This window comes from Equus caballus, chromosome 29 (genome assembly GCF_041296265.1).
Source record: "Equus caballus isolate H_3958 breed thoroughbred chromosome 29, TB-T2T, whole genome shotgun sequence".
NCBI classification, from domain to species: domain Eukaryota; kingdom Metazoa; phylum Chordata; class Mammalia; order Perissodactyla; family Equidae; genus Equus; species Equus caballus.
In genome coordinates this window covers 32514919-32539470 of record NC_091712.1, presented here as the reverse complement: position 1 = coordinate 32539470, position 24552 = coordinate 32514919, and the positions used below count along the sequence as shown (strand labels likewise).

Below are 24552 nucleotides of genomic sequence, written 5' to 3'. Positions count from 1 at the left end.
GAATGGCTGCATCTTGGGAGGGTAGTATCTTTTGAACCTTCTTTGGGGATGCCTCTTGTATCCATGGGGTCCTTGATTACTGCCAGGAATATTTACTGTTTGTCTTAGCTAAAACTTCACAAGATATTTGAAAGGATTTTTAGGTAGCTCTATGGTCAGAAGTTGGCCGTTGGAAGCTGATATTTAGAGCCTGATCGTAACTTTTTTTAGGTCTTCTCCGTTAAGTTAAATGAAACTAAATCTAGAATATAGCAATCTTTTGATTTCCATCTTAGTTGAAGATCTCCTCCCTGATATAAAGAAGCAAATTGAAAATAATGTAGTTGGATAGATGGGTCAGCCTATCATGTCCTTCAGGCTGCGACCAATTCTTTGAGGAATTAAAAACTGCACTTGTCTTAAACATTGAGTCTTGACAAGAACAGAAATGCAGCTCTAGAAGCAATTGGGAGCCCACCTCTCCTTTTTACCAATCCCCAAATCTCCTCTGTTCATCTCAAAAGGCTTGCAGGTACTGTAAAAATTCTGGCCTTAGGAAAGCAAAGTCCTTCTTGGAGGAACTTGCATTCTTTCCCGTGCCTTTGAGATGTAAATGTTCTACCTGGTCTTCTGTAGGATCCAGGGTAATTCTTAACAGAAGGAAAAAAAGGGAGGGAAAGGTTACTGGGAAACTAGGCAAATGAAAAACCTTGTCTTCCCTACAAATATTAGTAAAAAGTTAACGCCATCTGAACAGGTAACCTTATCTTATCCCTTCTGCTAGAAACATGATTTGGATCCAACTGTTCTTTTATAAACGAGTGAATTTGGCATTATCATAGTTATCTCATGGCTAAAAATTTAAAACAAAAGCTATAAGATCTTTGTGTCTGTATGTTTATGTATGTCTATGTATGTATGTTATAAATGTGTGATTTTTTCTGCCTCCAGATGATATTGCCAAAATTAATTGATAAAGAGCTCTATTTAATTGGCTTAAAGACAAACAAGCGCTATATAAATTAAATATACTCTCAGGAAGATAAAAACTAACCCAATGTTTTTCAAGTTCATGTGATCTAGGATAATCTTTGGCAAATAAAGCCTAGTTTAAGTTTGCTGGCTTAATTAAAACAGGCATGTCTTTAGAGTTATCAGCATTAAATACTTTTATTCTACCTAGTTTTACTAAAAGTCAAATAAGCTCATGTTATCTCTGTTGCAGAATCTGTCAGTAAGAAAGATAACTTAAGTTGATGGGCAGCTGTTTAATGTCTTAATGAAATTTTCATGAGTAATATAAACATAATTGTTAAGAACAAGTAAATTAAGTAGAGATGTAAGAAAGATAAAAGTTTATAAAAGAACTTTTCAGCAATAATTAGGCTTATGGTATGTCTACTCAAAAAATAGTTTCCAAAATCTTTTTGGTAACTTGAAACCCTAAAGTTATATTGAAATAAGTTAAATGATGTATCTTCACTGAATATCTAGATCATTTCCAAATAAGACAAAATACTGAAATATGAATTACTCAACATAGGTTTATCTACTTTTGGCTTCCTTTTACAGAGAAACTAGATATTTGGGTCTATTAGTAAACATGCTTTGTGCCACAGTGAAATATTTACTGTGAGGAAGAATATGCTTGCAGAAACTATGAAATGTATGTATAAGTTTGCCAATGCACAGAATGCTGGTGTAACAGACAGTTCACAATTTCTTACTTTTTATTTTCACTAGGAATTAAGGATGCTGAGGTTTAAGAATTCTAACCAATACATTTAATTAAAACTACTTAGAAATAATAAGGGCACAAGGAACAACTGCGCATGAAATGTAGGCAAGGAAAGTAAAGTGATCGTTCCAGAATGGGAAAAAAACTATATATGACAAACTCTAAATGATTATTAAGAAGTTGTAGGACGTTTGTAAAAAGGAATCTTGAGAAGGGATTTTTATGTGTGGTCAAGCTGGCTAAGATAGGATGGATTTAGGTAAGTTTTTTTAATGAGTTTTAATATCAAAAGTACACTGGTGCAAAATTAGAATTTGGTTTTCTCTCTGTTCAAAGGATAAAGTTTTATTGGACTTTTGGTCTGCTTTTGATGAGTGATTGTGAAAGTTTCTTTACCTTTTAAGTAATCTGTCTGAACAGCAAAGATTTGTGTCTTATCAAAATAATTTACTGGGCTTCGCATGGTCTTTCTCAGATCTTTGATTAATTAAGAAAACCCAGTCTTCTCAATATTAAAAGAGCTAAGGCTTGTTCACAACCATGTAACATTCTGTGTTTGCCTTTAACATCTTCTATTGTCACTTTGGTTAAACAGATAATTATTATTTCATAATGATCTGTGATCCTATATAGTCCTATGTTCAAACTTTTTGACATTTTGACGACTTCCCAAAATCAAGTTCTAAATGGCGTCTTTTAGGGGCCGGCCCCATGGCCCAGTGGTTAAGTTAACATGCTCTGCTTTAGTGGTCCATGGTTTTGTGGGTTTGGATCCTGGTTGCAGACCTAGCACTGCTCATGAGGCCATGCTGGGGCAGCGTCCCACACAGCAGAGCCAGAAGGACATATAACTAGAATACATACAACTACGTCCTGGGGCTTTGGGGAGAAGAAGAAGGAAAAAAACAGAAGAAGATTGGCAACAGCTGGTAGCTCAGGTGCCAATCTTAAAAAAACAAAAGCTTTGGGCGGGCCGAGTGGTTAAGTTCACGTGCTCCACTTCAGTGGCCCAGGGTTTCGCCAGTTTGGATCCTGGGCATGGATCTAGCACCACTCATCAGGCCGTGCTAAGGTAGCATCCCGCACAGCAGAGCCAGAAGGACCTAGAACTAGAATATACAACTATGTATTGCTGGGTTTGGGGGAGAAAAACAAAAAGAGAGAAGATTGGCAACAGATGTTAGCTCAGGTGCCAATCTTTAAAAATAAATGTATAAAAAATAAATGGTGTCTCTTTGACCTCAAGTAACTCTGAAATTTCCCAGAGGGCCCCTGGAAAATCTCAAAGGATTTCTCTTTCACCTTGTAAAAGAGACATATTGTACTAATTAGGTTTATTTGGTATGTTAGATTACATGGAAAGTGTTGTCAAATAAGTGATGACAAACCTTCTTAGATTACTTGTATGGATGTATGTTAATAATGTGAGTGTGCCAGAAATTGTTGGAAGTTCCTAGAAATCTGAAATGTCCAGGTACAATGGTATCAGTCATAATTTGTTACCTTAAAATGGTGTGTATCAAAAATAACCAAATTTCTTTGTCAATTCTCATCAGATGAAGTCTCACCAGATCTTTAACCACGGGCATTTTTATGTCTTTTGTCATTTACAGACAGTTATTTATTTATTTTTTTAAAGAGTGGCACCTAAGTTAACAACTGTTGCCAATCTTTTTTTTTTTTTCCTGCTTTTTCTCCCCAAGTCCCCCCAGTACATAGTTGCATATTTTAGTTGTGGGTCCTTTTAGTTGTGGCATGTGGGACGCTGCCTCAGGATGGCCTGACGAGTGGTGCCATGTCTGTGTCCAGGATTCAAACCGGTGAAACCCTGGGCCGCCGAAGTGGAGCACACAAACTTAACCACTTGGCCACAGGGCTGGCCCCCAACAGACAGTTACTTTTTACTCTGATGCTTTTGCAAAGGTGAGATTCATAGAAAAGACCCTACCAAGAGCTCTTGACCACTGACACCACTGCCAAATTACAAGGTGTCGAACCTTGGGTGCATATTTCACAACTGAAGAAGGCTCCGCCTGACATCTGGTCCTGCACAAAAGCTGGGGCCCTCAAAGTCCAACTGACTAGGAAGAGGAGCAGCCGGCAGTGAGGCAGACTGCTTCCTCTCCAGACGTCGGATCAAGAATGTTCTTTCCATTCCTCCTTCCCTCTTCGTCCCTTTCCTAATTCCTACACCATGAAGGTCTTTATGATTCTTTCCTCCACCTTTTGCCTTGCTCTTGCCTGGAAAGATTATGCTGTTGTTTGCATATCTCAGGCCTTCCAAGGGGGATATGCAACCTCCAAATGACTGGTGGGTTTGCCACGATGCTGGTGATCCTGTAGTTCTGCCCGTTACAAACTTCTCCAATTTCCATTGCCTCAGTTTCTCTGGGCCAAACTCAGCTCCCTCTCTATCAAGTCATACCCCCTAACCCTGGCATCCATTTCCTGTCTGGTAAACAACCCCAGACCAGGGGAACTTGGCCTCCAGCCTCTGTACAAAGAAAGGGATATAAAGCAAGGGTAACCAAAATGAAACCACCTGTGTGGTGTACAGACGCTTACATTTTTCTGGCCTCCATGGCTGTCAGATTTTGAGTCCTGAGCCACAGACTCAAGCGGCAATTACCAAAAAGCATTCAGGATTCAGAATTTGCTTCCCTTGGCAGAGCTCTGCTCCCCTGGCTCGGAGTAAGCGTGAGTGAGGCTGTGATCAGGAACCTCTCCTTAACTCTTGAAGATACTGCAGAATCTGCTACTAAAGCAACAGCTGCTCAACAAAAATCCCTAGGCTCTCTGGCCAAAGTTCTTGATAGTAAGATAGCCCTTGATTATCTTTTAGCTGAGCAAGGAGGTGTCTGTGCTGCGGCCAGCACTACTTGCCGCACCTGGGTTAACACGGGGAAGTTGAGACTCAGTTACATAAGATCACTGAACATCGGCTTAAGAAAGTGATTCCTTCAATGGGGGCTTTCTTTGACTTATCTGAGTCTGACTGCTTTGGGTCTTGGGGACCACGGCTCCTAAGTGCTCTCCAGACATCGGGATGATCCTGTTTATAATAATTATAATCTCCCTGGTGTGCTGCATTCTCTCAAAAGCTTTAAATGCATGTTCTCGACCGCTAACCACCAAGCAAATAAATGATCTAAGAATAGATCGTCAGAAAAGGAACAAAGAGAATGACTGACTTAAAGAATGTGAACATGATGTCACGACCTGTGAATACCACACAGAAATTCAGCAAAAAACTGCGAGAACTCCAGAGCGGTAGCTGGGAGCAGTGTTAACGCCTTAAATGTTGATCACATCTCCCAGGCTGAGAATCTGGTCAAAAGTGGAGAATTGTTAATAAGACAAAGATCCAAAATGGTGTCAGTTACACTAAACTCCTTGTCACCAAATCAAGACTTAATTAGTTTCGGCTCTCCCAGAAATGGAATCTTAAACCAGTCCCTCAGGAATCTCCTGATCAGCACTAGCTAGATGATCTTCCTGACAGACCCTAGCCACCCCCTAAAGGAAGGTGACCTTGCAATAACGACCTGCTTTTTTGCCTAGTATAGCTTCCTTGTGCCTGCTCCTCTCTGCCTGTAAAAGTCTTCCATTTTGTACAGCTCCTTGGAGCTCCTTCCTGCTGGATGGATGCTGCCCATTTCATGAATAATTCAATAAAGCCAAGAAGATCTCTCAGTTTTACTCAGTTGAATTTTTTTTACCACCACCTTCCTCTCAAAGGCTAAGCCCCTATTTTCCTAATCCTCCATGTGGCAACTCCCGGGACCTGCAGTAAATATTGTTCCCTGTCACTCTCCTAATTTGTTCAGGCTCTTGTCCTCCTTGACTTTTCAGGCTGAAGTCCGGCTCTTTCTCTACAGCAAAATGGGACTCTGCGCTGACCCCCAAGCACCCTGCTTGTTTCTGCATCTGTGTTTTTGCCCTTGGCACGGCCTCTCTCAGCCCCACCTGTCTAACCCCCTCTCCTCCCATTGCAAGCTTTTGAAGTCAGGCCTCGGAATCCTTTTAGCACTTTGTTTAAAGTCTCAGAGCACTTAATACAAAAATGCCACAGTTTCTTACTTCCCTTGTATGTCTCCTGATAGACTTTTATATTGTTGATTTCAATTTGAACTCCTGGAACTCCGATCTCTAACATGGTTTCTTGAATATAGTCAGAGTTCAATTTTTTTATTAAATAAACTTATGGCTTTTTATCCACTTTTGAATGGCATCCTTATCTTTTTTGGTAAGCCTTGAAATGCTATTTAATTTCAATGTCTTGTGTCCCAGTTAGATTTTGGTCCCTGAGGACAGGAACCAGACCAGGTGTTACTGTTTTTATGCCCACTATAGCAGTGCTTTGAGAATTCTAACGTGCATTTCATTCACCCAGGGATCTTGTTAAAATGCAGACTCAAATTCACTAGGCCCAGGAGCCTAGCTTTCTAACAAGCTCCCAGGTGATGGTGATGGTGATGCTGCTGCTGCTGCTGCTGCTGCTGCTGCTGCTCATGCTCGTCTATGGACCACATTTTGGAAAACAGCATTTGGTAGAGTACCTAGCTGTCACTCAAGAATGCGGGGACGAAATAATGGGTGATCTCCAGGTGCTTCTGGAACAATTCCATCTGCCCTTGGTATTTTGAACCATAAACTACATGATGTTGTTCTTTTCATGGGCATTGATTACTAAGGAAGCGATTCCTTCAATGGGGCCTTTCTTTGACTTATTTGAGTCTGACTGCTTTGGGTCTTGGGGACCATGGCTCCGAAGTGCTCCCCAGACATTTACTAAACCAGTAAAAGCTTCTACAAGTATGTGTATGCCTATAGAGCCTGGGAAGGTGCAAAGCATACTCTGAGGTCTTTCCTGGGCAGTAGCATTGGGAGCACCTAACATCTGATGCAAAACATACATATAAACATATATCGAGATCCACATGTATCTAGAAACAAGACATACAAACAGTAGCTTCCACACCATTCAGATGTTTCCTTCTGCAAGTTAAGATATGGGGAAGGGCAACCCACGTGCAGCACATCTGAGACCACAAAGTCATGAGGGGGAAGCGGAAGGGCTGTAAGAACAAAGCATTCCCTTACGATACCTCTATTCATCAGTACTTTGGTGAGTTGGAGACTCAGACCCATCCATAATGGGCGAGTTTTCTGTTGCTTCTCTGAACAAAGGAAAGCAGAAGGAAGAGAAGAGAGGTCATGTTAAAGAGAGGAACTGACACAGACATGATTAGTAGCTTATTAATACATTGGCAAGACCAGTTGACTGTACACCCAAGTGTTAGTGACAAAGAATATACGTCACGCAGAACTTTCAACCCCCATGAGTAATGAGTCAAAAGACCTCTTTGGTTTTATCAGGGAGGCAGGCTGTACCACTTTTTACCCATTTCTCATTTTCTTACCACATCACAGAGAACAGTTATTGTTAATGATAATTCAGCTCAATCTGATAAAACTTCACTTCGAGGACCAAAATATCTTTTGGTTTCGAATTTGTCTTGAGTCCTCACTAGCTGTAGGTGGTGAAATACGGCAGGTTTCAAGACCATCTCAAGTGTGTAGACATGTGAGGGGTGCCCATAAATTCCAGAGCCTGCTGTTTTCAGTCAAATAATCATATATTTGGATCAGGTGAGACTGGGCATGATCCAGAAAATTTGGAGGATCCAGAGAGAGCGTGCCAGAAATCAGAAGTTCCTTACTTGGGTGAGATGGTTTAGCCACTGGAGGTACCACATATGGAGAAGATCTGCCATCCTTTTAGGAATGAATCTTGGTGAAATCTTGGGCCCTAGGCTTTGCAGCAGCTGCCTGACCACACGAGCTAGAGCCAGGGTGTGGATGGCATGTAAGGGAGTATTTTATGACCTGTAGTAAGGACAGAGGGGTGACTGTTGCTCGAAAGACAGACCAAGAAGTGGGAGTGGACACAAGAACAGCGTAGTCGGGACTGTACGCTCTCTTAATTCATAAGGACTAAGAGGGAGCTTGGGGTACTTCAGGGACTGTCAAACTTGAGTGCATCAGAAAACCCTGGAGGACTTGTTACCACACAGACTGCAGGGTCCCACCCCAGAGCTGCTGAGTCAGTAGGTCATGGATGGGCCCGAGAATCTGCATTTCTAACAAGAGCCCAGTGATGCTCATGCTGCTGGTGTGGGGACCGAACATTAAGAACCACTGGCCTGGTGGGAAAAGACAGGGCTTTGGGATCACAGAGCGCAGGGCTAAAATCCCAGCTCCATCCAGCTGTGTGACTTTGGGCAAGGCACTTTACTTTCTCTGCGCCTCATCTATAAAACTAAAAGATCTGGGTATTTCCCTTGCAAGTTTGCAGTGAGGATCGTATGAGCTCATTTATGTTAGTAGAAGCTCCCAGCCTTTGAGTACACAGCAAGCACTCAATAAAAGTTAGCTCCCCTTCTCTTCTATCAAATACTAAGGCACCATAAAGCCTGGTTTAAAATCATTATAGATAAGTTTTCAAGAATAAGAAATGTCTGCCAAGCATGGGAGCCTGAAATGCAGTCAGTGAAGCCAATTTGGGTCCTGTTTTTTTCTGATGATTCAACTCACAGCTGTCAAATTTTTCCAGACATCCCCACTGATGGTCCAGCAAACTAGAAACTGAATAAAGCCAGATAGAGGGACCCATAACTCCTGTACCCAACAGGCACTGATAGGACATAACATCTACTTAGAGGTGACGTCTTAGGAGCATCAGAAAAGGCAGGAATTGTGAAGAAAGCAGGTTATGTGCATCTGCTGGACTCTTCAGTAGATCAAATGGCCACGAGATTATAACGCTCTATGCCTACATTTAAAGCCACAAAAGGAGCTGAACTTGGGGTTCATTTTGCTGTGGGCCGCTTCTTAAAGGTCTCAAGGTACCTGATTCCCTTTGTTGATTAAGAATAAGCATTTGGCCAGGACCGAGATGGGATCTGAGCCTCCTGCCTTTTTTCTTAAGATGCATCCTGACACTGCAAAGCATCTAAAACATTGGGCCGGGCCCAGCCCAGAGCAGGTGCCTAAACCATTCTGTCTCCCCCTCTCCTTCTTGCCTGGCATTTTGAAGTCAGCCTGGCACAATCAGAACCCAAATCAAATGCTGCCTGGAATTCGGACCAAAGAAGTGCAATTCGACTTCTGACACCCACCTTCCCAGCTGTTCCGGGACCACTGCCAACTTTAAAAGAGAGAATTCACCCGCATAAAGGGACAGTGATGGAAAGGAAAGGGGTAGAGGGTACCAGCAGTTCATGGGGCTTCTTTAGAAAGGAAGGGGTTTCCCCGTAACGAACACTCCTCACTCTGCTGCTGATAAACTCTTCTGTCACTAGGATCTGACACTCATTGCACTCTTCCTACCTGACAAGGAATGCTGAGGATCATTCTAGCACCCGGAAGTGGAGGATTAAAGGTCTGAAAGGGGAACTCACCCAGTCTGCCAGGTTAGGATGTGGTGGGGACTGCTTGGGGGGGTCGCTCCAACTTCACTCGATGGCGTTGAGCTTCTCTGGCTTTGAGGTAAGGCAGCTGTGTGTAGGTGGCGCAGAAAAGACGGGCGTCAGACACGGGGGGTCTGTGAGGGACCTTCTTCCCAGGGATGCTCGCTATGACCCCGTGGCAGGGTCACAGTGGGGAAACATCCATCCCTCCCCCACATTTGGCTAATTCCATCTTCTCCCCCAAACCATGCAGCTCCATTCTGAGTCAGGCTGACCTGGGATCCCACGCCCCTGCTCTGCCACTGGGAAGTGGCCACAGGAATGGGGACAGGCTAGACAGCAGCAAAGAACCCGATGCCCACACAGTCCTTTGAGGGAGAGCTGGGTTGGGCTGAGAAGCAGGGAGAGCCTCTTTCTCTGGACCCCAGGGAGATACACCTCAGGGCATTTTCAGATGTGGCCCACGGTTAAAACTGTGTTCTTCGTTAAGAACAGAGAAGTTCCAGAAAGGTTCTCACAGCTTGCTCTCTTTGCCTTTCCAGGCTTATAATTTACCACTTTAAGACCTTCCAAGGGGGCAGGGTTTTTAACAGCTCCTCCAGATCTGACTGCTAGGAGTTGACGGACGTGGGCAGGATTTTCCTAGTGGGGAAAACTTAGTAGGAAGTAAATCCTACTTAAAGGCATCCTTTGCTTTCTTGGGAATGGAATCTTTTTCATCAGGAAATCTCAGATCCAGCTTCTTAGAATTTTTAGTCTTAAAATATGTTCCGAAAGATTTACCTGATCTCTTTAAGTAAAGCAAATCTACTAGGCAAGTGCTGCAGTTTGAAGGAACATACGCTCCTGTCCCTCCTCGGACCGTTGCTGCTTCCAGCAGGTGTACAGAGAACCATGCTCTTGAAATGGCATGCTTCATATACTCATTCATTCGTTCTCAAAACCCTCCCGGGAAGTTGGTGGCGCATTTCACTGGGCTAACTTTACAGACGAAGTAGGAATACGGGGAAGGCTCATTGAGGTCCATGGTTCTCTCACGATTGCCTGAATCACTTCTATTCTCTTCTCTGGAACTTGTTATTTGGCCAGTGCACCAAAATAAACAAGTCAATGGGAACATGGGAAGAGACGCAGGAGCCGTGTGGCATGGCACACCTGGGCAGCCAGCCGGTCCTTACTCTCTGCCCGGCTCTCTCCAGTCCCCAGGCGTCTCCTTCAGCTCCCCAGAAATGAACCCCACCTTTTCTTCTGTAAGATTGCCCTCTCTCCCCTGATCTTTGCCCTGACTTAAGCCTCTTTCCAGGCACAAGTCACATCCTGACGTGGAGTTCCTTCCATCTGCTGCTGACTCTCCTTTTATTCTTATACTTTCTAAATCATTTTTATCATGTCTCGAAATCCTCCCCCACTTTCTTTTCTTACAGTCAATGGGCTACAGAGTGTCTTATCCCTGCACGAGTCTCCCCTCTCTTTATGATGCTACGAGTGTGTCCAGGAGTTCATATACGCTAGTGACTGCTGAACAATCGCTGGATAGCATCACCCTCATTATTCCTTGGAGAGGGAGTGGGAAGGGAATGTAACGTCTTAAGGGAAAGGACGGTTTCTTCCATTTTGTACTGATTCAGCACTGCTCAGTGCTCTGAGTACAAGACTACAAGGCACCCCTTAATTATGAAAATTTTAAGATGTAATATCAACGTATTGAAAGCACTTTATGAAGATTACTTTGGTTGCATCCCAATATCATTGAAATGGGAATGCAAGGAGCAGTCAGGAGTTCCCAGTCACAGGTGAGGTCAAACGCTGAGCTCGGCCACTCCCTTCGTAGCCAGCCTGCCTCCACCTGGGGAGACGCTGGCCAGATCTCAGGGCTGCATGACCCAAGTCCGTGCCCAAAGCAAGCTTTCCTCTGCAAGGGTGCCACTCAGGAGTCTAATGTAATAGCATCTCACTGTCCGCCAGGGGAAGGTGCACCTTTGACTGGACAAACGCTGAGACATGACTTCACATAATGCCTTTGACATCTATCCTTAGAAGGAGAGGTGGCTGGAGGGATGGTTTGCACCCCTACTAAGGAAGCTGTAATGGCCCAGCCCACACGGAAGTGCAGCCCTGCCCCCTGATCTTTGTCACTCAGCAAAATCAGGGCTAGAATGGGAGGGGGTGAAGGAGGAGGGTCGGAAGACGTCAAGTCTCACACATCTGGCAGCTAGCTTTCTAGAATTAACGTTCTCTTTGTCACTGCAAGCTCTAAGAAAATCTGGAAGCCCTTGAAATCGGTCAACAGTTCACACTCAGGCTGGACCATGTGCGCGCAGGGCTGCTCCCCCGTCCCCACTCTCACCTGACGTGGCCTTGCACATCTGGGGCATCCTGGTGACCCTGCTGTGCGCCACGAAGGTGCTCTGGGAGGAGGTGCTGTACTGGGAGCCGCTGTCCGAGGAGGTGGAGCTGGTGTGCGACAGGCGGCTGCGCTCCTTGTGGGAGGCTGTGGAGCGCTGATACCACTGGCGCAGCTCGTCCGAGACGGCCGCGCGCCCCGCGCCCTTGTCGTGGGCGCCCTCGCGGCCCAGCGATGGAGTCCGCAGGATCTGCGAGCGCGACGGCGTCAGGCGGCCTGCGTCGCCCTCGTCGCCGCCACGCCAGCTCTCCCTGAACAGGCCGCCCGCCGTGTACGAGTTGGAGGTCTTGAACTGCGCCTTGACGCTGTAGTGGCCCTCCTGGTCGCTCTCCAGGCTGCGCACCACCACGGGCGTGGCGCTGCCCTCGATGTACAGCGGGTACTCCTTGATGCGGTACTGCGAGCTCGGCTGGCTCTGGCTGTGCAGGTAGACGCCGTGCGCGCCGCCGCCGCGCGCCGCCAGGTTGGGCATGCTGCCCGAGTTCGCCGCGCCCAGCGCGCCCGCCGCGCGCTGTCGCTGCCGCTGCCGCGCGCGCGCCTTCGACGGCGAGTCCTCGGCCAGCGTGGAGTAGTTGGCGTTCATCTGCGCCGGGTAGTAGTGCTCCGAGCTCGAGTGGCTGGTGCAGGAGGAACAGTCGTCCATGGGGTCGGAGCCGTTGCTGCTACGAGTCCGTGGGGTGTAGAAGTCGGGGCTCCCCGTGTCGTTCTCCGAGCCCAGGAGCTTGCCCTGGGACTCCAGGCTGGAGCTCCGGTGCCGAAAGTGCAGGGCGAGGCTGTGCAGTCGCGTGGGGCTGAGGTCCACTGACCTGCGGGGAGATGGCTCGGTGAGTCTGGGGGGCCCAGGAGAGGGGTGTCCGGGAGGAGGGAGGGGCTCTGCAATCATCGCAGTCGGGAAAGAGCAAAACGCACGCAGCCCGGAACCTCCAGCAAATGCGCGCCTGGGAAACTGAGAGCCTAGACAGGGTTGCCCTGGCCGTCCAGATGCTCCCCTTTGTTCCCAGGTGCAGACGGGGCAGGAGGGGGCTGCTGATCCCTGGAGGCGAGCCGGGCCTCCGCTGTGACTTTGGATTCCGAGTGGGAGGGGGGACTGAAGACAACCCACAGGAGGGTTCTTCTCTGAAAAATGTATGCCAGTAACCAGGGGCTTTTTTTTTTAAGGTGGAAAAGGATTCTATAGATAGAAAAAGAACCAAGAGAAACCCTATTCTAGTATTATGCTAAACTAGATAACATGCCCATTTTTGTAGGTCACAAAACAGTCCAGCAGAAGCCCTTCATATGGTTCAACTAAATACCAGTATAAAATCCACATAAACAGATTTCCATTGCCCATGAAGACCTTAAATTGGAAGGTTGGTGGTACAGGGAACACTAAAAAATGACCGATGCAATACTTACCAGGCCACTACTGTGTGTCATCCATTCTGCTTATGCAGGTCCACACTATGACTATCCAGCAATATGGCCGGGACAAGATGCAAGGACTACAGGTAAACGGGTTGGCCAAGTCCAGGAAGAGGCGAATTCTAGTTCTGACTGTCCTTCTAGATAGAACGTGAAGTCCCTACCATGTGGCCCTCTGTGACTCGGTTCTCAGTTTCCTCTCTGGTCCCACCCTCTCCATCACTCTGTTCTGGCCATACTGGCCTCCTGGGAATATGCCAAGTGCAGGCCTGCATCCAGGGCTCTGACCTTGCTGTCCCCTGAGTATCCTCAGGTGTCACCTTACTAGAGAGGCCTTCTCTGATGCCTCCATTGAAAAGATGATCTCTCCCTTCTCTCTCTAGCCCCTTGTCCTGTTCATTGTTATTCTTAGTGCTTATCATTGCTTGACATATTTTTTCACTGTGACTCTCTCCCAACTAAAATCTGAGGAGAGCAGGGGTGTGGTCCGTTTCCTTCACCGCTCTACCCCCTAGAATAGCACCTGGTTCATATAGGCACTTGATAATATTTGTTGCATGAATGCATGAATGAAGAATGCATGAATGAATGCATGGATGAAGGAAGGAAGGAAGCAATCTTGCCTGGAGAGCTCAACCTTATCCCACATAAAATGGGTCACTACTTATGGCAGATTACACCATCTGTCTCTTGGGCCACGGTCCCTATGGGCTCAGTTTTTGATAAAATGGAATGATGGCTTTGGTTTTGCCTTTTGTTAGAAAATTAAGGTGTGATTCACGGGAGCCTCACTTTTGCCTGTTCCCTTTGCGCTTTAATGAATTTACGTCTTGAGGCATTAAAAAGTCCGAATAAATTTAGGCCCCAGTAGAAAGATATATGAGGACTATCCAATAAAGATGAGCCCAGCAGTACAAGGTCGTTCTGGTCCCAACACTCTTCCTGGCTAATCTGGCTGGCCTTTCCTGCCTGCATTTGGATTAGGAAAGCTCCTTCCACGCCCTCTGTCTCCAGAGGAATCTCTGGCTTACTCCCAGTGCCCATGGAGCATGGACAGTAGGATAGAAGGGGTCTCTTGACTAACACGGGCTTACTGCTACCAGCTCAGTTTTCTATTCTGCCTCATTTTAAGAAGAACCTACCTCACTGGTTCAGGCCTGACTCTAGCTCACCCATTATCTGGACCACGTTGGAGTCAGCACTGCCAAAGTTTACAAAGGAAGGTCTGGTTTAGGGAGGAAGATGGCCAAGGGCGGAGTGGACTCACCTCGTGGAATGAACGTAGTGGGGACTCCGGACCCGCAGGTCTGGCGTGGACGGCATGCTGGACTGCGAGTTCCAGTGAGGCAGGCTGCGGATGGGGCTGTTCTGCAGGGAGCTGCTTCCCCCGCCTGCTTCGGCGCAGCTCCCCGTGCTGGGGAAACGCTTGTGGCCACTGCAAACCAGAGGAGGCCATGCTGGTCACTGCCAGGCAGAACCGCACCTGTTCTCCGGTTGCTGACTAAGCCTTGGGACATCAATCTTGATGGCAGGAAAGCTTGCCCAGGATCGCTCCCTCAGATCTCTACTTTGGTTCTCACCCTTTCCCCCAGGAGTGGGTGGCGCTTCCCGTCCCTGACCCCCATGGCATGTGAGATGAAGACTCTCGTCAACCTTCTCTGTAACAGGTAGCGTGAGTGTTCTGTGAAGGCCTTGCCCTCAACCACAGAGTCTGTTTTCCAAAAGACAAATATTTACCTGTCTGGGCACCCACTTACAGCTTTATGGGGTGTAACGAAAGGAAATGAGAAAAACAGAGAAGCAGACCAAAAATCTCTTCCAAAAAACCCTCTCTACATCATCAGCCGAGTAACGAGCTGATAATGCCCAGCTAAGGTTACAGCTGTTTGGCTCCAGAATTCTGCTGGAGGATGGTTTAAGGTTTGAAACCACTTTGGGATTCCTACGAGTGGTCTCTGACTTACCATTCTGGAATAATGCTACCTAAGATTTCCTAATTAATTCCCGTGGAATTTAACAACATTAAAGCCATCTGCCAACACACTGACTGTGAGCCAAAAACCCAATTTCCCTTGGAATGACAAATCTGCACCTCAACAGGGTCAGCAGCAGAGGGCGCTGTGCGCGCGGCGCTGTTGAAAGACCACCCCAGGAAGGAGGAAATAGGCTGATTGGGGTTTTGCCACTGGTGGATGCTATTTGGGGCAGCCTTTGATTCTTTCAGTGACCTCCCCGACCCCGCTCACCTGGAATGACCGTGGGAGGAACGTTTCTTGACCTTCTCGTAAGGCTCATCTAAGGAGGACTCACTCCACATTTTGGGCTTTATGGGGGACTTGTCATAGTCGTTGCGGTGATAGTGCATCTGCCGGAGTCCCTCCAGGGACTGGGGAGGAGGGGGCCTGTTGTGTGATGGTGGCCGAGGAGGAAGTCCCTTGTGAGGGGACTGTAAGGGGGACAGTGTGCTGGTGACCTGAGAGTCTTCTGCACAAAGACGGAAAGAGAGGCACTGAGCAAGGGTCATCCTTCCCACGGCCCCCAGACACACCCCCGCCCACCTCCGCCCTGACATCAACCTCTGGGGACCAGACAGGCATCCGCCCTTTGAAGGTGCCCCATGACTCTTCCCCAGTTGTCAAGACAAGTCGAACCAGACCGAACCAAGCCCAACCTTGGAGCAGCACTAAAAGGGAAGAGCAGTTTCCCTTTTGATTATCTACAAATGGAGTCAAGGCTGAATTTCATTAAACACCAACGACAAACGATTGCTTCACACCCAACAGCCAAATATAGTCATTATTATACTGTCAGTGTTCCTTCAATAGACGGTCCGCGTCTAATTTGCTTCAGGGGAGTTTCAGCTCCAGGAGGTTTTGTCTGTTTTGTTCACGGCTACATCTTCAGGGCCTAGAATGACTGTTGACACATAGTAGGTGCTCAAGAGATATTTTTGGAAAAAATGAATGAACGTTTATCTGTCGAGTGTAATTACCTGCCGGTGGCTCTAGCGATCTACCGTCTCTGCGTTTTCAGACTGTCTATATTGGCTTGTAACGTGTTCCTGTGTGACATTTGCATTCTGCAACTGCCTTAGGGTCTCTGGGAAGGAGACAAGCTACAAACAGTAGATATGAAAGAAGACTAGTGCCTGCCTTCGGGGGAGTGATGATCGAACACCTCAGGGTGCCGGGGGACTTTCAGAGGAAGTGAAGTCCGTCAGTCAAAGAGGGAAGAGTAGGCGAGGCTGGTGGGAGGGGAATCAGCGTGGATGGCAGAGGGGCGGACAAAAGGAAGAGCCCAGGGCTGCATCCAACTGGGGCTGCGCCTGGGGGGGCAGAGCAGAGGGGGAGAGGGAGTGCAGACCTACTGTGTGCACTGGGACAAGCAAGAGCCCCAGCTGACAGGGGGCTTTCAGTTCCAGGCTAAGGAGTCAGGATTCGGTCTGAAAGCCACAGGAAAACTCTGCAACTTAATTATGGATGTGTCAGGATGGAAATCCTGTTTAAGAACCAGTCATCTGGCAGGGGTCAAAAGTGGGCAAGGCTGGGAGAGGGGCTGGGGAGGGGTTAAGGAAGGAAGACATCCAGTGTTGAGAACCTGGGGGAGGGCGGCCTTGAGCAGACAGAGGCAGGAAAAATGCAGTGTTCCTCATGAAGGCAGAGAGGTAGAGGTGGGAGTTGGAGGGGAAAAATACACAGAAGCAAACCTCAGAAGCCCCATGACCTTTCCATCTCCATCTAGTATTGTCTTCCAAGCCTACTTCTCAAACTCCCATCCTTGAACCCTGGACACACACTAGGCTTCCACTCCTCTTTTAGTACTCAAATCAGCAAAGGAAAGAGTTCCCAGAAGGAGGGAGCCTGCGATGGGAGTTGTTGGGGGAGGTCCCAGTGAGGCCCTAACGCCCCTGCAGAGGCTGCAGGTCTGAAACATGGGAAGGAAACTGTACTCACAAACGATGCATCAAAATTCGCTAACAACTACATAAACCTCCCTAACTCCTCTATTACAGAGGAATCTCACTGACTCGTTCTCGTTGCCTCCCCTGGAGAGACTGGAGTCCACAGAGGCCCAAACCAGGGCTGGATCTCTAATATTCGAAACACAGCTTCCTGCTCCCCGGTGGCCCCATCTCCTCCCCACCATGTAACGAAGCTGACGATAAAAATACTACCATCTGATTGCTCATAGCGGGGCCAAGACAACTGGGTGAATAACCCGCCAGCCTTTCCCCACATCAATAGCAATTACTATTATTCTTGCAATTATCATTATGGCTATGACTTGGGTAGACCTTTAATGTTTTCTGTCTGAATAGCCACTTATCACTACCCGCCTGAGGGTTCCCTAAGAGCAAAAAATTAACTGCCACTTAATATATTTCCATATCATTAACACCCCGGCCTCCCAAGTTTTGGTTTAACCAGCCACAGGAACTTTCTCGGAGATGGTTGCGTGTCTGGAATCCTTTCGTTCCCAATGTGTGATGGTGGGCTAGGGGGTGAGTGTGGGGGATCAGTTGTGTTTTTCTAAGAATTTCCCAAGAAAATATCCTGATAATCATGAGGTTTTTAGAGTTCCCTGGGAAATAATAAGATGATTTTCAAGGCGTGACCAGGCATCCAAAGGGACATCTGCCTCTTCATTTTCACTATTTCTCAGGAAGGTATAGAGAGTTTCTTGTGTCCCTGAAGCTCCCAGGCTCTCTCAGTAGGTTTCAATCTTTGATTTGGGATCCAAATCAATGTCCACCTCTTTCTTCCAGAAATTATGAATACTCAAAAGGAAACTACGCATGGTGTTCAGATTCTCTGTTTAGTTAAAAACATGGTTTTGGCAACTAAAAAAGTGAAGCATTACTCACTGAATATCACCTTAAATCTGACCTCTGGGCCACAGGAAATACTAAAATTCCAAAAGACATGGCTATGTAGCACCCACCCACTCCCAACCAAATAGGAGACACTGGGAAATGAGAGATTTGTGAGGAATCCGGCTGCCATCTTGGACTGGCTCTTGCCTTCCCACTGGGCTGTCCCAGACTACACACAGCTTAATCCCAGTTTAATCTGTGCTCCGAGTTCTCAAGCAAGACACGGAAAACCTACCATCCTCTAGAACAAGGGCATCTGAGAGGGAACTGTCTTCACTGGCAATATTTCCATCTGAGAAGACAAAAAGGGAAAGTCTGTGAGTTTAGCACATCCCTTGGCCAAAATGCTACTTGTGAAAATTGCATGTTTAGCACCATCCCATATCCTTCTCTTTCTAATCAGAAAGAACCCATGAAATACAATGAAAATGCTGTTGGGCATTTCTTTTGACTGTCCCTGTGGTGGGTCATTACCTCATGCCCCTCACCCCGACACTGCAATGTGGCCCTGCCTTTGTGTATTTGTGCTCTTGTTTCACAGGACACTGCAATGCTGAGTAGCTGGATATCCAACATAAAGGCTGCCTGGCCTGGTTAAGCCACATCATTGTTCCAGTCCAACCTCAGGGCATGTCCCGACTAAACCAAAGGAAGCGAACTGCTATTTATCCCACAAATGCGAAACTAGGGTAAGGAGCTTAGCTTTGCTCATACAGCAATAAATGGCTTCTCAATAAACTTCTTAAGTCATTAGTAGAGAGAAGCTTGTTTAAGCTGCTAAACACAGCTTCTGTGTCTCCAAAGCTTATTTTCATAGACACCATTCAATTCACCACGAGAACACTCCCCAGAGGGAGACAGTAGACAATCTCCCATCTGTAACAGCTGGGGAAACTGAGGCGTGGCTAGGGAGGAATGGTATGTCTGGGATTGCTCTGCTCTCCTGGCAAAAGGTCCCAGGTCTTCAGATTCTAAGTTTTGTGTTTTTTATCTCTTGAAAAAGAAAACCACACTAAGGAACTAAGAAGACCTAAATTCCTCACGCCTCTAATTTAAGTGGGGCTCGTGTGAGGAGAATATTATTTCCACGAGGCAGCAAAATAGAGAAGGTCTGTTCTTGAGTGGCTACAAAACAATGGCTGCAGGCTTGGATGGGATGACAAACCAGTTGGTACAGTGACTGAAAAATGGCATCTGTTGGTAATACTAACAGAATAGCCCTCACTGGGCAGGCTGGAAAACCTGCTCTTCTGTGGTGGACCAGCAAGACATTATCCCTATGGTGCCCCTCCCAGACTCGGCTCTGTTGGCCATTCTGGATGTTTCTGCAGAGCTGGGATCCCCAGTGCCTTTGAAGGGCAGACAGAGGTCTCAAAAGAGCATCAGACAGAGAAGGGCTGGTGCCCACATCTCTGTCAGGAAGTGGGGGAAAAACTGACAAAGACTTGGCCAAGGACAACAGGGCCAGATGGGGAAAGATGGATATTCCAGATTTCCCAGAGCAAAAGGATTTTTTTTTCTGGTGCTGAAGAAGATTCGCCCTGAGCTAACACTTGTGCCAGTCTTTCTCTAATTTGTACGTGGGTTGCTGCCACAACACGGCTGCTGACAACTGGTATAGGTCCACACCCAGGATCCAAACCCAGGCCGCTGAAGCACAGTGCGCTAAACTTAACCACTAGGCCACCAGGGCTGGCCCTGAGGATTTTTTTTATGGTGCCTTCTTTTTTAAACTAGGAATTCACTTTATTCGTATTACTTGATGGACTGTAAACAACTAGGAGACAGAGAGCCTTGACTTTGGCATCTTGGAGTCTCCAGTATATCATTGCTTCCCCAGTATGCCTATATTTTTTAGGCTGTAGATTTATATATATATATATAGATAGATAGATAGATAGATAGATAGACACACACACATATATGTGTATATAGACATATATAAACAAAATTATGGTAAAAGATACATAACAGAACATTTACTATTTTAACCATTTTTAACTGTACAGTGCAGTGGCATTAAGCACATTCGCATTGTTGTGCAACCACCACACCCACGTCCAGAACTTTCTCATCTTCCAAAACAGAAACTCTGTCCCCGTGAAGCAATAAGTCTCAGTCTCCCCTCCCCAGCCCCTGGTAACCTCTATTCTACTTTCTGTTTTCCTAGAGCAAAAATATTTTAAACATGCATAAGCCATGAAAGAATACTTGATACGTATTTTAAAGAATTTTCTGATTTAGGGGAAAAAAAGGATTGTAACAGTTCGGGGGACTTGATGGTTGTTGGTGGATTTGGGGTATTTCCTTCTAGTGTTTACCAAATATAATCACCCAAACTCTTAACCCCTCCCGACTGGAGTTCAGGGCTCTGACAGTCAGAGTGGGGCAGCCCAGCCGTGCCCAGCTCCAGCTTTGGGATGGGAGCCCCAGGGGACAGAGTCAGACTGAGAAGGACAGGGGGCTGGCAAGGGGTGCTGGCCTGTAGTGTGCCCCAGCCACCCCCCTTTCCTTCCAGACCTAGGGAGGCTGGTCAGGTCCGTGAGAATGGAAGAGCCCAGGTGAGCCCCGGGCTGGCACAGTTACTCGGCTCAGTGCATGGTGAGGGCTGAGGGTAGTGTTTGGCCCATGGCTGCAGGTTCTCCCAGGGAGGCAATAAATAAGTGATGAGGATAGTTCAATTTCCATAAACCCTCTCATCTGTGGACCTGAGTGCACTTTATTGCTCTCATTGGTATCAGGCCTTATTAGCTTCATCTTATGGATGGAAAAAGTGAGGTACAAGTGGTTAACTAGCTTGCCTAGGTCATGCAGGGAGCCAGGCTCCTGGGGGAGTGGGGCCGCCTGCAGTGGGGAGAGGGCCCAGCACTGACCGTCAATGATCAGCGAAGCCCTCTGGGTGGGCTTCTTCCCAGACTTGACCCGGTTCTCGTTGATTGCATTTTCAATCTCCTGCAGCTTCTTCAGTGCGTTCAGATAAGAGGTTTTCCTTTGTTTCTTCAGTTTTTTGCTGACATTGGGGTCACTGGCTAGGCGGCGGGCAGCCTCCGTTATCTGGGACTGAATGGCAAACTCCCGTTCCAGGCGTTCCAGCTCGGCTTCCTGTGGGAGGGAGAGCACAGCTTAGACTTAAGGGGGTGCTGGGCAGGGAGACACTATTCCTCCCAGCCCGTCCCTGCCCCAAGGCGAGCGAGACCACCTTACTCCTTGGGAGACCTGCGTGCTAGGAAACCAGCATTCCCAGCACCTAACTCCCAACCTTGCCTGACGCCGCAGTGGCCCTGTTCCTACAGCCCGGCAGCCTGGTGCCCTGGGCACACCCCCTTTCCAGCCTCTTGGCCCCTGTTCCATTCTAGAGACAAGCGTTGGTCCATACACTGGCACCACCATCGAGAAGCAAAGAGCTCCCGTGCTCCAGGCCTTGGGGGTCTTTTGGTTTTGATTCCAGGATCTCCAGCAAGGTTCATGAAGGCCAAGCCTTGGTGGAAATTCAGAGCCCACTTATCTGGGGTGTAGGATGCAGTGTTATTTACTTTTGGAGCAGCTTTCTGTCGTGCTTTTCTACGTGTTGGCTAATAGGGAGTGCACAGACGTGCCTCTCTTCCACCCTCCCACTCGTGCCCTGTCTCCCATATTTTGAGCCCTTCATGTTGGGACTCATCCTCACTCACTCCTGTCTCTTTGGGGAGCGCTTCTTGCAAGCTCCAGCTGTCCTCTCTGGCTCTTCCTAAAAGCTCTGCCTGGGCCATGAGTGGGACCCTCAGGAGGCCTGGGTGGCAGATGGTGGTGGACCAGTTTCCCCTACTCCTTGCATTGCTTCAGGGCATGCTCCCGCCTCTCCTCGTGTACCTCCCTCCCACCTCGACCCCTTACTTTGGCCAGAAGGAGCAAATGGATGAGTTTTTCCTCAGAGTTTTGGTCCCGGGAGAAATGAAGCTGTGACTGCCAGGAAATACCTGGGGACCCAGAGGATGAAACTGGGGACAGTGGATTTTCTGCTGGCCTCTTTGCAACTCAGAGTTTTTTGAATACTGACCGTGAGGCCAAGGGAGACCAGGCCCTCATCTTGTCCTAGGTGATCCACTCACGCCAAAGTCTGACAGGAACCGATCTAACCACGTAGGAGCAGATCACCAAGTTTGGCGGTATCCGGGGATCTTCCTAGTTAATGGCCGAATAAAACATTCCCAGGCTGGATGCCTCGGCAAGCACAAAACTCTTAGCTTGATTTTATTTCCTTTTGAGCACTTTAAGGCTGAAGGGAGGGGGCACCAGGTGTGAGAGCGAAAGGTGAAGATGAAAGGGAACTCTTTGGGAGACAATCAACTCCTTCCAGTTCCTTCAAATGCCCGATGCTTTTGTTCTCCGGGAAGGAGACGAATATCAAGATGGACTCCCGCCCAAGGTCTTGAAACAAACAAGTCACCAAAGACAAAGACTATTCTGTGAGCGTGACTCCACCTAGCAGCTGTTCCCAGGCTGTTGCGATAGCCCTGGCCCAAGACACCGACCCAAAGTTGTATAGGAGCCCAGGACAAATTCTCGCTACTGGAACCAAGACAAGTACAAGGCTGGTGGCCCTGTCTGCGGTACAGATGCTGCCTGCTGTGTGCACAGGGAAGCCAAGTGTACGTCCAGGAGAACCGGGGAGCAGCGACAGAGCCCAGGGGAGCCTGTCCTTCCTGGAGGAACTTGCATGCACCAGCTAATTCTGTGGGGCTCCCTTTCAGTAATTTACGAGTGGTAATATGCAGGTGAGGATGCACATGGAATTCTTGGGAAACTGAAATCATCCTTCACTGAAGAGTGTGAAGGATCGGCTGGTGAGAAGGTATGGTGAGGCTGTGAGAAGAATGGGGCGTAGGGCTCACGAAAAATGGGGGCTCCTCTTAAAAGGATGGTGCCAGGTGTTTGCCCAGCATAAGGGGAGTGGAAGTTCCTTAGGCAATTCTGATGACAGCCGGATTTGCAAAATACCCAACCAGGTGGTCTCTTAAATGGCACCTGCCCTCAGCCCAGTTCTGACCCCAGTAGAATCCTGGGCACCCACAGCCACAGTTCTTCTCCTCGAATATCTCATCTCCATGTCAAGCAACTCATGTTTATTGAGTGTCAAGCAGGTGACAAGAACTGAGTTAAACGTTTTCACATGCCAGCTCATTTAATCCTAGCGACAACCCAAAGAAATAAGGATTATGCATTTCATTTTATGGAAGAGGACAATTGCCTGGATTAGAATTGCCAACTTTAGATCTGGATGGAACATTCTGGTGTGTCCACCAGTCCCCTGGGATCCCAGGAGATTCACCCACCACTTCCACTGGCTCCAGGGCACTGTGGTCCCCTCTGAATTCACCCTCACGCTAACCCACCAGGTGTTACATGAGAACGTTGGTTTCGACCAATCACTTTTTGGAAAAGACTAAATATGTCCAGTATTCCCTTCTCCACTGGCTTTGACTCCTGCCCTTTTAAGTGCTCGTAGCCTTTCAGTGAGTAACTTTATTCAGAATAAGTTTGGGAAGACACTACCTGGACATGACCCTAGGGCCTGAAGGTACACCTGGCCTTGAATTTCCCTGGATAACTTATTAACCAGCTGGAGACTCAAGCTTTCTCCCCACAGGTATGAACTCTCTAGTTCCAGCCCCGACCAGTGTTTAGTCAAAGAGGAAAAATGAGCGATGCTTCAGCAGCTCCTCCAAAGGCCAACAAGCAAGGCCATGAGGGCCCAGCATCCTGCTCACGCTCTGGCAGCAATTCTATCAGCAAGGTTAAGGTGAGGCCACTGAGGGCAGGCTCTACTATCTTCCCCCAGCCAATGGCATCTCTGCATCTGTTGACATGGCCTAAGTTTTCTTTCTTCTTTGGTTTTTTCTTCCATAGATCAGACACTACGCTTGGCTCTGAGTAACAAAGGGCTGGGAGGCCATTAAAAAGACAAGTAAGTACACATGGTTTTACTGGAACGTTCTCTCAAGCTTCACTTAGCCACTTGCGAACCAAGCCTATGGTGTTAGACAAACAACTTGCACAGAAATCAACTTGCTACTAACGCAAGCTAGCAAATCCCAGCAAGGGAGCTACATCCTGACCAAGCCAACTTCAACTTCACCAAAGGTCAAAGGACAGATACTCAGGCGGAAGGGGAAATGGCACTGGGCATTGGGTAGGAGGAAGAAATTGATATAGGAAACCTGACGCCCTAACATATAGGGGAAATGAGGGTTATGGGAGAAAATCCAACAGCAGGAAGAAGGTCACACCTCTCCTTTGGGCAGGACTTTCTGCTCATCCAGCTTGAAGGCCGTCCCGATTCTTCTTCGAACAATGGGTGGTTCCTCCCCTGGATCCAGGGGGTATTCCACAGGCAGTTTACCCGTCAGCTCCTGTGTGTGTACAACAGCATGGAGAGGACAGAATCAGAGGAGGGTATGTGCTTGGTTTCTAGGACACACACACACACACTTCAGTGCACAGATTCCAAAGAGTAATGTTAAGCAGTATGCCTAAATAAGAGTTCCTGAAATGCCATTTCATTTCTCTAAAAACGTATGAGAGCCATCCTTTCTTTACAGACAGATGCACTTCAGTTTTTCCCAAAGTAAATTTCTGTTGGGTAAATAAAATCACCATTGGCTTTCATCACAAAATCTGAATTTCATTCAGTTGTTCATTTCCC

At 47.5% G+C, this 24552-nt stretch overlaps 1 protein-coding gene across 29 annotated transcripts in view; it reads right to left on the bottom strand.

Moving 5' to 3' along the window:
* FRMD4A (FERM domain containing 4A) overlaps window positions 1-24552 on the bottom strand; it is a 589108-nt gene that overhangs the window by 12573 nt on the left and 551983 nt on the right. For 19 of the 29 annotated variants that reach the window (XM_070255323.1, XM_070255306.1, XM_070255325.1 and 16 more), the window contains 7 exons: window positions 24137-24259; window positions 20744-20972; window positions 18106-18162; window positions 15244-15481; window positions 14265-14432; window positions 11537-12399; window positions 9181-9277 (listed from right to left, as the gene is read on the bottom strand). In XM_070255323.1, the coding sequence (XP_070111424.1) occupies window positions 9181-9277; window positions 11537-12399; window positions 14265-14432; window positions 15244-15481; window positions 18106-18162; window positions 20744-20972; window positions 24137-24259 (1775 nt within the window). Of the gene's footprint in view, window positions 1-6825; window positions 6898-9180; window positions 9278-11536; window positions 12400-14264; window positions 14433-15243; window positions 15482-18105; window positions 18163-20743; window positions 20973-24136; window positions 24260-24552 lie in introns of all 29 variants that reach the window. The other 10 variants (XM_070255327.1, XM_070255328.1, XM_070255309.1 and 7 more) reach the window with 1 other exon arrangement.